Source organism: Melopsittacus undulatus, chromosome 5 (assembly GCF_012275295.1).
Source record: "Melopsittacus undulatus isolate bMelUnd1 chromosome 5, bMelUnd1.mat.Z, whole genome shotgun sequence".
In the NCBI taxonomy this organism is placed as follows: Eukaryota; Metazoa; Chordata; class Aves; order Psittaciformes; family Psittaculidae; genus Melopsittacus; species Melopsittacus undulatus.
The window spans coordinates 80,584,036-80,596,843 of record NC_047531.1 but is presented as its reverse complement, the minus strand read 5'-3'; the positions used below and the strand labels follow the sequence as shown (position 1 = coordinate 80,596,843).

Genomic DNA, 12,808 nt, shown 5'->3' with positions numbered 1-12,808 from the left:
CACAGAAAGATTACAAATACCTCTGCTGCTGAAAATTCTTGTGTTTTTAGCTGACATGTTCACCAAAGTCCTGACAAACTGAACAAATTTATTTACCTCATATCATAAAGTCACTAATTAGAAATCCCAGCAACCATCAGAAAAGAACCTTAGAGCTAGTAGAGCTAGGCCTTCCATCGGCAAAGCCTTCATATTGCTCAAGTATGATTTGCTCACGGTTGTTGACAAAAATTCCCTTCCCTCATACCCCTCAGCCTGTGGAGGGATACAGTTCACAGGAAAGCTCCAAAACATCACCAAAATATTTCTCACATGGGAACGCTGAAATACTGTGGGATTAATTCATTCAGTTTCTGCAACTCTATATATAACCTCAAGCTCACAATGTTTTAGTTCTAAGTAGAAAGAATTTTCAAGCACAAAAGTGATGGAAATCAGGGAATTTGGGACTCAGATGAGTGATGTCCTTTGAATGAAGTACACCTCAATGGTCTGCCTCTGATGTATTTGATCTTCCTGCAGTGGGGACATACACTGAGAGATAAGTGTATAGGTAATCTGGTCCTAAACCAGTCAACGGTGAAATCCTAGCTGAAGTCTAAGGCAAAATTGCATCAACTTCAAGGGACCCTGAATTTTATATCAGGAACCCATGAGATGTAAATACCTCAAACAATCATAAAATGCTGTAATGTATTATTTCTTATAAACAACTCCCTGGCACATCTCATGTCATATTATTTAAATAGAATCTTAAAAACCTTCAAACCATATCCCTTGCCCATCAGTTACTCCTACATTTATTATCAGCTACACGATGAAGTTACTTCATTGTTAGAATAAGATGCCTATGACAAACTTTTGCTGTTGCTCCATTCACCTGATGGAGCTTCTGAATGACATTATCTGAGAAATATCACCTAAGAGATATGGCATACATGGGCTTAAACATTTCTGTTTACTGCATCATTAAAATGCCACTATATATTTTGAAAGGTAGAGAAAGCTCCAGTGAAAAAATGCATGCAGAAATCCTTCAGTTATGCAACTGCTCTTAAGAGCAAGATTTACTTTAAGATTTACACTAGCAAGTGGCATTAATTGAAAAAAAACCTATAGCAGCAATTTTTTTACAAAGTAATAGTTGATCCTTGTTATATCACACTGTGAATGACTAGAAGCAAATCAGATTTATCTGCTGAATGCACAAAGCAATATGGTTACTGCAGATGACACTCTCATACAGCACCTGCTGCTATAAAACGTATATCTGCACTGAGCTCTTTACAGCTAACTAGTGCATATAGAGAAAAAAAAATAGCTGGTTATTTACATGGACGACTCAATTGTTCCAACAATTTAAATAGATAAACTATAAATTATGGAATCATTAAGCAGTAATGCATGATCTAGTTACTGGCCTCCTCACACTGTAGGATTTGGGTGCCTTGCTCTGCTACTATAAGTAAGCACTATTTTGGAGTACAAACGTGCAAGAGTTGTTCTTCCTTTTTCTTTGGCTGCCCATATGCCCTTGGCACTGTTGCCAACAAGTATAAAGTGTATTCTGTCAGTTTTCTTCTCACGCTTTATGGTTTCTGAGTACAAAAGATTAATAATGAGCGATCCTGGTCTCGATTTAACCAAAAGCCACAAAAACATCCACTCCTGTGATATTTTGGCTTGGAAGAGGAAATGTGAATTTGGGAAGCTAGTCAGCATATGCTGAAGTGATCATGGTCAGGAAAGTGTATTTTGGAAAATGTCTTGTAGCCTAAACTCTGTCTGCTTAGATCCTTGAGGCTGGGCTGGAAAATGTTTAATGTCCATTTATCTTCTGTACACTATACTGCCCAAGGGAAGATTTGAGTTTTGGTCATAATACTACAAAGATGGCTGGTTAAGATAAAAAATGTACATGGAATTGAATCCAGCAGTTGGCATGATTCCTCAACCTTCACAGCAGCTGTAATAAAAATATTTACCATGTCAAAACCTCAGTTCAAAATATTTTTGCCTCATTTTAGTTAAAATTCAAGTTTCCAAGTATAAAATTGCTTTGTTATGTGGCACAGAATTGTCCCTTCAGTTATCTTTTTCAGTGACTGGTAATGAGCAGTGCAGAGTGAAAGCCTTCAGCATTGCTTCATTCATCTACTTCAGTTTCACTTCTTCCTCTCTTTTACTTACTGCACCAGCATATTTAAAAAGGAGAGGCTTGTGGAGTCACACTATCACCATGTGAACATGGTGCTAACAGTCTTGAAGCTGCTTTTCCAGCAAGTTCACACCATCCCACATCACTAGTCATTTGAATGCAAGAGAGGAATGCTCCCTTTAGGAAACTAAATACAAATTTGTGAGCAAATAGAAGTAAGAAAGCAGTAACTTAAAGCTTTTACTCCATTAAAACTATATACCTTACTGAAAAAAAAACCCTGGTTTTATGCCTAACTGTACCAGCTTTTACGTGCTGTGCCATACATACTGCGATACAGGCACAAGTAAGATGAATTAATGATGGTAGTCACAAAAAACAATAATAAAGTTATAAGGCAGCACTGCTAAAAAATGTCCCCTAAGAAAATAATATGATTCTTACCCATTCATTAGCTCTTGAAAAATTTCATTTGACAAAGGAAATATAAAACCATTTATGACTGACTTCAAGCGATCCAGAGACACAAATCCACTCTGACTGACATCAATTGCTCTGAAGGTTTTTTCAATGTCCTGATAGGCTGAACACAGCTGTAATGAATACAATTTATGGTGTTTTGTTCAGAAAAATCAAGTTCATGAAGCTTTTAAAACAATAATGCATTTTTTACAAGACCTTTCTGAATGTTTGTCTCTGTGAACTGATCAAATAGGTTACACTGGCATGCTCTGAACGTCAGATGTTTAATTAATAAGCTCACTACAAAACAGTATTCCCAATCACACACTCTCAAATGACAAGTTAGACAAGTTTCTCAAATAATAACTCTGCCTCAAAATTCAGAGCTAAAAATACCTGGTGGATCTGACTGCTTCATAGCACCTGTCTTAATATAACTTTAAAACCATCCGTGGTATAACCTGGTACAAAGTTCCCTTTATGAAAAATAGGTCATTAGCACATCGAATACTGGAAAATGTTAGAAGACATTGAAGAGTTAACATAGCTGTGGTATAAACACATCACACACTTCTTTGGGTTTTTTCTTAATTCATGGGCTGTTGCAAAGGAGCTATGTGGATGTGTTTTTGCTTATGGGACTTGTAAAATGCCTGAAAGTTGACTTACTGCAGATTTTGATAAGGCTCATGAAACAATAGGAAGACTGGTTTGTTTTTCTGAAATGTTAGCTCACACTGGGTTGTTGAATACTGTGAGCATCCCTGAGGCTTTTCTCCCCCTGCCTTTTTTTGCAAGTACCCCATCTGCTTCTAAGCTGATTATTGTTCATTCAAAACTGCTGAAATCACAGTGTAAAGATAATGTATTGAGAGACTTTAGAGGGCCAAAATAAACATCAAGGACTAGAAGGGCTTGTGAGGTGAGTTGTAATGTGCTTCCAGTCTGAGATTCGACCTCCACATCAAAGATAACCAAGATGAAAAAGGGTCAAGATGTTGAATATCCCTATAGCCTTGTTTGTCCCTCCTCTCTTGTCTTTTCATGACTGAGAAGACACAGCTACAGGCTTCTGTAATTGAGTTTGTAGTAGAATACGCAGTCTTAATGCACAGTATCAGCTTCTCCTTTTTTAGAGTCAGGATTTTCATGGCATGGAAGCACATGAGTGAATGTTGAAAAACTATTTTTCTCTTCACCTTCCCAGAAAGCAGGTGGAACACAGTTACGTTCCACCATCACACTCCCCCCTTAAGATCATATTTAAGGGCACGTGGAGAGGTGATTTGCCATGTCTAATCCATCTCCGTTCTCTATTCTAGTCCTGCAATCTCACATAAAAAAGTGTGTTTCTGTAGTAGCACCTATTCACTAATAATTTATTTCATGCAGGTCAGAAAATAATTGTCAGACAACGACAACTAGTCATTACACAGTGAAAGTCCTTACTTTGAACTGGCAGAGTGATCTAGCAATTCACATTATGAAGCATTTTAGACATCAAGCCTTGATGTACTCTCATTTTGTTTTAGCCTAAGGAATCTGGAGTTCCAATACATACATTTTTAATGCTGTTATTCTAATAAGCAAGACTGGAATGCACAAAATGAAACAGAACTGGTGCTTCTGCTCACCAGCTGCAAAAGCAAACAAGAAGCCCTGTGCATGGAATTTGTTTATAAAAGAAGCTGATATAGTTAACTGGCCTCAAAGCTTGGCAGGTTTCTTTTCCTGTGATGCCTGGCTCAGCTTCTCCACCTGTTGATGTACTCTGAAGTACCAATGACACTCCATTACCTTTTCCTTAAATGCCTTCTCAGTGCTATCCAAACTGCACTCTGTCACAGCACACTTAACCAGTGAAGACTGTAGGAAAACTTCCTTCTGCTTCTGTTCCTTCTTTTTTATTTTCTAGCAGATTAGTGTTAAGAAAACTGATTTAGCAAAGTCCACAGCTTTGTTGGCTTCAAAGAAATAAAGCCTTATAAAACTCTTTAAGAATGTTTCTGTTAACTTGATGAATCTTTATGTACAAACAGACTAAACCAAGCCTGAAATACAACATTCTTGTATTTTCTTGTATTTCAATAAAACTACTTGATCGGTATTTCAAATTATGTTCTCTAAGCTATGCATTTGTTGTAATTATTTTTCATTTAATATTTCTTTTAAATCACAATACACATAACTTAAAATCTTTACAGGTAACTTTATTACATTTCATATCAGGAAGTACTACTAGAAACTAACTCCCTCTCTCAATATATTTACAGAATGATCCATCACCAAAAAATTTTCGCAGGAAGTAGAGGACAATGTCCTTATAGACTTTGGGTAGTACACATGACTACTGACCTTGAAAAGGTTCTTTTCCATTTGCTTCACATACTCCCATTTCATTGTCTCATCTTAGCTCCCACGATACTTGGAAGAGCTTCCAGTTACTGTAAGGCAAACAGCTCTCTTTAATGATTCCCCATCAAATAAACCACCACGAAACCCAAACCTGTTCTGTGGCACACTTATTGCACATGGGCTGTAATGGTGGTTTACTGCATACTGCTGTTTAATGTGCTGTTGGCATATACACTCTTTGGGATAACGATTCTGCGATGGATCTGTTATACTCAATTCAGAGCACAGCAGCAATTACTGTGACAGACAAGGCACAGGCATTTTGAGAATGTTATACACTAAGAGTATGTGTTTAGGATATACTCTCCACTGTTCCCTCTGCTCACTCAGTGGCCTGCTAAAGACAGATCTTCCTTCCTGTTTAAATAAAGCTATACCTTTTATTACTCAAAATGTTTGAAAAGTATTTGTGTGAATGCTTAATTCCATTTAGAACTGCTTTATTTCAATTTAGTTTTGCTTGTGTATTAATATTTATTAAGCAAATATCACTCAGTTATGCAACACAGAAATGAACCACAGAGGTTATTACTAATTTATCTGGATGATTTTAGAATCTATTTTTAGATCAATGTTGATTGGTAATTTCTTCATAAGTGTTTTTCATGGACAAAGGTCTGCTTCTTAAAGTGGGTAGATGAAAGATGAAACTGGGAATCAGAGGGCAGCAGGTGAATTCAAGACACTGTGAGTACAGTAGGGCTGCAGGAGCACCCCGCAAGCTAAGTCTTTGAATGTCTGAAGCATCCTATGGCAGATCGAGTGAGAAGTTGTGTCCCAGGCACCATTAACTAATTAAGAGGCTTAATCATACACAGTGCTAGGTACAGCAAGCACTAGGAAGGAGAAGGAGCCTTAATTAATAAAATTATTTTCCACAATTTCAATACCCATGTAGGAAAAAGCCCAATTCTATTTTTGGTACTTCTATTTACCTCTAGTAATAGTCTCAAAACAATCTTTGATAGTGCTGCACAAACCAACCTCTATATAGTCATGTGGTTTTATCCATGGTTGTATAAAACGGTGAGAAGAAAGTACTAGTAAAATACTAGATATTCTGACTTAATGATTTCCAAAGGGTTCAGCTTCTTCTGATCCTACTGAAGCCAATGTGAGCTGTTGGTATTCAACGCCTTTGAACACCAGGCCATCTATACAAAATCGGTTCAAAAATAGCTCCTACTACCCAAGGAAAGAGTTTTTGTCAGGAAAAGGAAAATCATAATTCAGACTTCTGTACTTCTGGATTCTCTTTTCTAGACCAGGATAGATTTTGTTTTATTCTTCTGTAATTCTCTTCATTAAGCGCTAAATTTTGAGTAGTAGAAATGAGAGACAGTCTTTGAAGCTACTGCTCTTTAGCCTGCAAAGTACAGATAAGTCTTTGCTGGCTTCCTTCAGCAAAAGCCACAGTAAGTTTAAATGCTTCTTATTAAACAAAAATAAATGAAAAAGTAATTAGCAGTAATGTATCAGCATTATTCTCAGACAAAAGCGAAAACACAGTACTGTGCCAGCTACTAGCAAGAAAAATAATTCTATCCCAGCAGAAACCAGGACGTAGGCTCACACTCCTGAAAAATCCTACTGCCAAAGTATCATGTGTGCACATATGTGATGAAGAAAATGCCTTGTACTGAGCCTCTTCACTGCCTTCATTCATCCAGCAACTGAATTACTGAAACACGCTTTTTCTGTCTTTTAGGAAAACAACCATATCCTGCTCTTACCAATGACACTTTCTTCCCTAGACAACCACAGAAAAGCTAATGATTTAATTTTAAGTCTTCATGGCCCATGTCCTCCATGCCAATCACCTTTCACTAAGGAATAACCCCTTGTGCCACCCTGTACCTAATTCTATGCTGACCCTTACATTTGAGAGGACCTGTACATACCCATTCACAAACTGACTTAATTACTGACCATTGATACTTCTCAAACATCCTTCTTTGAGTGGATGCCTACAAAGACATTCCCAACTTCCCAATAAGTTAGGTTGCTGCTATGCTTGAAACTATAGTCATGCTAACAAAAAATATCCTATGGTCACCGACCTTCCCAGCCTAAGCTCATCGTTTTGTCACTGTCTTTCAATGAAAGTCCTTTGTTACAGTTACTGAACCTGAAAAGTACTGTATGATTAAATACTGGGTGAAAACAGAGGTTGCCAAGTGTTGTAAGATTCCGAGGTGCAGTAACAAGATCTTTATCTGGGGTTTATAAGCTTATAATGGTGTTATTCTTTTTTTTTGTCCCATGTAATGTGTAACATTTTGATTTCAAAGGCACTTTTCACACACCATTGGTAAAATTTCCCAGGCCAAAGGCTTGGCTTTCTTTTCCTCCCTGTCCTAGTTGATTCTGCTGAGAAACAGAGGCTATCAGTGTCCTACAAAATTGCAAACCAGATCCATCAAGGCCAACAGGAATACTACTAATGATATAACTGGAAAGAGAGGGAGTACATAAGTTTCCACTTCTCTTCTGAGCACATACCTGGAACTTCATTTTCTGTGCTTTTTTCTTTAACTGTGTCTGTACTTATGCCAAAATTCTTCAGAAATTCTTTATAATCCATCACATTAGTCTCTAACACAATAACGGTTCCAGAGACCAGAGAAGAAGCCATTTTTTACAGAACACAGCTATTATAGATCATACTGGTAGTGAATTGAAGAAATAGGATATTTATTAAGCATTTAGAAATACAATATTGTAAAAGATTGTGAAAAACAATCAGTGAATTACTTTTTTTTAGCTTCCCACTGCATTTTTCTCTGTTCTTTTTCCTCTGCCAAAGATTGCCTATAGTATACGAGTTGTCTGAATAATATCATTCAAATCCTACATACAGTGCCATTTTCTTGGCCATCTACATGAGCATGAATTTTAATATATCTGCAAAGGGACATTTTTCTTCTAATAATATAAGAGTATTATGATATTCTTAAACAAATTCCAGTGTAACTTATGATAAATCACACCTAAATTCTGCAGCAAGTTGTCTGGATATTATAGTGGGCTAGAAAAATTGCAGCAGCTTCATCTGGATTAAACGGGAACCTCACTCTGCAATTAGAACCCATTTACACATAGAATTAACTTCTACAGCTTGGAAATTAGTCTCTGAAGCATTTATTTCCTAGATATTTCCCTGATCAGGAGGGAAGTTATTCATACTGTGTACCCTTGCCACCATCAGACTGTATCCAAATACTTTGAAAATATAGGCAGATTTCATCTTCCAGAATGACAGTTTGTTAGAGAAACCAGGGCCAGTTTATCACAAGGTACTATGAGATTAAATTCCAGTCCCCTTCAGAAAATGCTGCTGTGACTCATGATCATGTTTCATCTTCCTAATCATGAAACCCAGAAAGATGTAGTTTTTAAAATGAAAATTGTAATTCTATTGCATAAAGAGGATCTGTAAAGTCTAAAGCTAAAATGGCATCATTAGAACATCTCAACTTCCTTTGCACTGGTCCCACAATCTTCAAATACAACAAAACTTGTGTTTGATTTTAGCATGTCTGAAAAAAAATAAATCCTCTTCTTAGTCCTGATGATTTTTTTCCAAAACCAGAAATAGATTCTCTTATTTTTATATTTGAATGCACCTATTTAGTGAAGATACTACACCGTATGATGCAGTCACTTTGTAAACTCCTTTTTCAAAGGCTACACCAATTGTATGCTAACATTAAGATCTAAAGCGTCTGCACCACCCCTTGAACCACAACTGTGGCTTTTTTAGGGGGTTGGGGGTTTTTTTTCTGCTTAACAATTTTCCAGCATCCTGGGAATGAGAGCACCTGTTGTGAATTTGTGCTCTGGTTTTGACTTTGTCAGCGTATGAAAGTACAATTCCTATCTCTGCTCAGTACTTTTTTCCAGACATCTTTCGGATATTAACCCTTTTGGAGAGACTCATAGTAGAAGAGATTTTATGAAAACAAAAAGCCAGATCACACCATTCATAACCCATTACTCGCATCAAAATGGTGGGGGGAGGAAATTCCATTTAGATGATAAAAAGAATCTGTTTAGCCATTTGGCAAGTTCCATTTGGGACAAGAAAAGAGAGCTGCACTGTAACATACCTTGGCTTTCTCTATATTATTTGTTTTGCATGTCAAAGAGTGAAGGTATGATTAGTTTCACTTTTGTGGGACACAGAAAGACAGAAATGCCCAATTACAATATTAAATTTATTTAATAAACTTGGGAATTTATTGACTTGCCTCTTGCCTCAGCTTCTCATTTGTAACAATTGAATTATGATCCTGCCCAAAACGTGAGGCTAACCTGGTTATCGCAATAAACCACACACCTGTTTTTGATGCAGGTATGCCACGAGTATATTCATAATTAATGTAGGACTTCACTTCTTTCCCCCAGCTATTCCCTCACATCCTACATTCCCTTGAGTCTTCTCTTTGTGTCTTACTGGAGGGTGAGGTTTATCTTTGAACTTCTTTTCAAGGAAATTTTAAAGGGTTTAGGATTATTTTAGCTATGAGTTGTACATATGGAAATACAGAATGAATATACAGACATTGCTCTAACGTGAAATGCAGTTGAAACATATCTAATAAAATTGATAGATTTGGATCCACTTTGAACAAACTTTTCACACATATTCAAAATAAAATGAATACTTCAAAAACATTCATGTGGTTGGATTATCTGGGGATTGACAGTTCTATTTTAGAAAATGTCATGAGAAAGATGAGGTTAATAGTAAATCTCTGTATCAGGAATGCTACTTTGGCACATTTTAGGAATATCTGAAATCCTCCCGTGTTTGCAGCTCAGTTTTTTATCTACCAAAAATCCCCAACCTACAACAAACAACAGATACATACACAAATTACCATGGTCTTATTTCAGAATAAGAACACTCTTCAGTCATTAACCTACATTAGTGACTGTTTTCAAGCAACCCAGGGGTACTCTCTTTTCTGTCACATGAAAACAGCTTCAGTCCTTTCCCTAGGTACTTCCTACTGTTACTTTCAGGCAATTTCTGCTGATTTGAACTAAATGGTTTGTTATGGATCTGCATATATCAAGGCTGGAAAGCCAATACTCTTTAATAAACAAATACAATACTAATTACTGGTTCAAAATTGCACTTTTCCCCTCTATTCTTTGCACTCCAGTTCTGGACTAGAAAGGATTTACAGGATCCCCATGAATAGGCAATGATTGCCATCATGCTTTGCGTACCATAAACCACATCCTTACGGAAGGGATGGGATACAGTCTGAACATGTAAATAATGGAGATTTGAGCTGGCCTTTGCAGCAGCCATTAAAATTGAGATAGAGCCCATCTTCATTATAAAAATTAATAGGAGACTTGGATTGCCTTGCCTTTCCTGTCTTTAGATGATTTTGCTGTTTATTTCTATGACTTGCTTATTTATTTCCTCATTTTTATAAGCTAAAACAATTCATAGGTTATCATCTGAAAAAAAATATTTTGGTACTGGCTTATGCTCTGTGCCTGCTTAAATTTGGTCATCATTTCCTATCTACACCCAAGATGGAAGGACTGGATTGAAATCAGTTGAAAACAGTGCAAATACGTCCATTACAGTCAAGGGGCACTGAATCAGACTCTCTCTAAAGCCCTGTTCTTGCAAGCACATGGTCTTTCAGAGCACACAGATCCCAGCTATTTAACTTTACTGCTAGTTTTGGCTGTGATAGGCTGAAGCATCCAGTCCTGTGCAGCCATGATATTCTTGAATCCTTGAATATTCTTGAATCCATGAATGCATTTGGAGTGGCCAAATCCACAGTGAGAGATCTTTACACAAGTTTTGATTAAAGGCTAGTACATATTTTAGTGCTAAGACTATTACACAAGTGAGCTTATAAAAATCTGATAGATCTTACAAGAAAGATGGGGACAGACTTTTTAATGTTGTGATAGGATAAGGAGTAATGATTTTAAACCCAAACTACTCTATGATTCTAAGCACAAATATTGTTCTCTATGTTTTAAAGCCTGTGTTTACTTTTAATTTCAGTAAGTATTTCTTAAGCAATGCTTCATCCAAAATTGGTTTTTTAGTTAGCAATTTTCAAAAAATTGAAGTTGACAATGCACATTTAATAAGCATAGAAATGCCTTCTGGTTTCCTAAGTATCAAAATATGATAATTGTAAGTAAAACTATTCATTATTTTTCCTACTTTCTATGTTTACACACATACAAATACTTCCTAATTGTTAAAATTGAAAAACCAACAAACATACCCATTATACTTTTTATGAATCCAACCCATTGTTCAAGGAAAAGAAATCACTCTTTACACAGATTTGCTCTGAAATCACTGCCAAAGAAAATAACCGTGAGTTATTTGCTGCATAACTGCCACATGAGTACATTAAAGGTGCCTAGGGACACCTTCATCTTGAGCATGTGACTTTTAAGAAAAAGCTTTTAAGTTCAATATTGAAAAATTCCTGCCATATCCCTTTTCTTTCTCTGATTTTAAAATTAAATCAAGTTACCACATAGAGGAAGAAGTCAGATTGGTTTTGTTTCTATGTTTCCAGTCATTTTTTGTGATAGTGAAAGTTTGTATTGCCTGGTTGCAATGAATTCAGGACATCATTGGGATCTCAAGGAAATAGTTATATATATATATGTAGTTCATGGTTGTTTTTCCCACAAAACTGAAGAATTTATCCTTGATATGAACCCTGAGTCACTTTCCTTACTGCCAGGCTTAGATAATCAAGACTGCCCAACTGTAAAAACCTAAAAACCGAAGTCCTGAGATCTGGTCTTAAGGAGAGTTTCATTTTTCAGAGTCAAGTAAATCTTTAAATGGGAGGTCCATCCAGAAATGGTTTACTTCTCCCTAGCAGAGAGCAGGTTTCAGGGCTGTTAGAGTTCTGGGTTGGTTGGTTTGGGTATTTTTTTCCATAAATGCTTTAATATCCTTGTGGTGATGTAATACAACTGTTTTGTCTCTCTGGAGCTGGGCTGACCTATCTAAAAGAAATGCAATGAACACAAACAGAGCTGTCTGGCAGAGTGTGTGGATCCAAAACACATCTCCAGAAATTAATATTTTCCCCTAACTACAAAGTGTCCCCAGCCCAAAATATACATATGGGCAGTGCCTTGTGTCAGGATCGTGACAGAAAAAGACCTCTTAATAATTACAGGACTGGTCCAAAGTCCATTAAAGTTAATTGAGAGACTTGACAGAGTGTCCCAGAACAACCATAACAGTATTATGGGAAAAAAATGTTTGTTAATCAATCCAAGGCAAATATTCAGCATGCTCTGGCTTGAATCAGGAACAGCTGCAGAGTCCAAGAGCAGAAATCAATCAGGAGACCACACTGTGAAGGGACAGGAGGAAGAAAAGTGGCAGCAGTACTTGGTCCAAAGAATGATATTGAGTTAGAGGGTTTTTCTAGATCAATGCAGAAAGAATGAATTATAAGTGGAGTATTGTCCTGGGTTTAGCAGTAGCAGTCATTTTTTCTCCTTCTTAGTAGCTGATGCAGCGCTGTATTTTGACTTTTGGGCTGGGAACAGCAGTGATAACACCGATGTTTTTAGTTACTGCTCAAATGTTTAGGCTGACCAAGGACTTTCTGAGTCTCATGCTCTGCCAGGGAGGAGGGGAAGCTGAAAGGAAGCAGAGACAGGACACCTGACCCAGGCTAGCCAAAGAGGTATTCCATACCACAGCACGTCATGGCCAGGATGTAACTGAGAGTTACCCGGAAAGGC

At 37.0% G+C, this 12,808-nt stretch overlaps 1 protein-coding gene across 1 annotated transcript in view; it reads right to left on the bottom strand.

Annotated features, from left to right (window-relative positions):
• EFCAB6 (EF-hand calcium binding domain 6) overlaps positions 1 to 12,808 on the bottom strand; it is a 104,482-nt gene that overhangs the window by 75,674 nt on the left and 16,000 nt on the right. Inside the window, 2 exon segments of the mRNA XM_034063333.1 lie at positions 2,603 to 2,751; positions 9,286 to 9,349. Coding sequence (XP_033919224.1) covers positions 2,603 to 2,751; positions 9,286 to 9,349 — 213 coding nt within the window.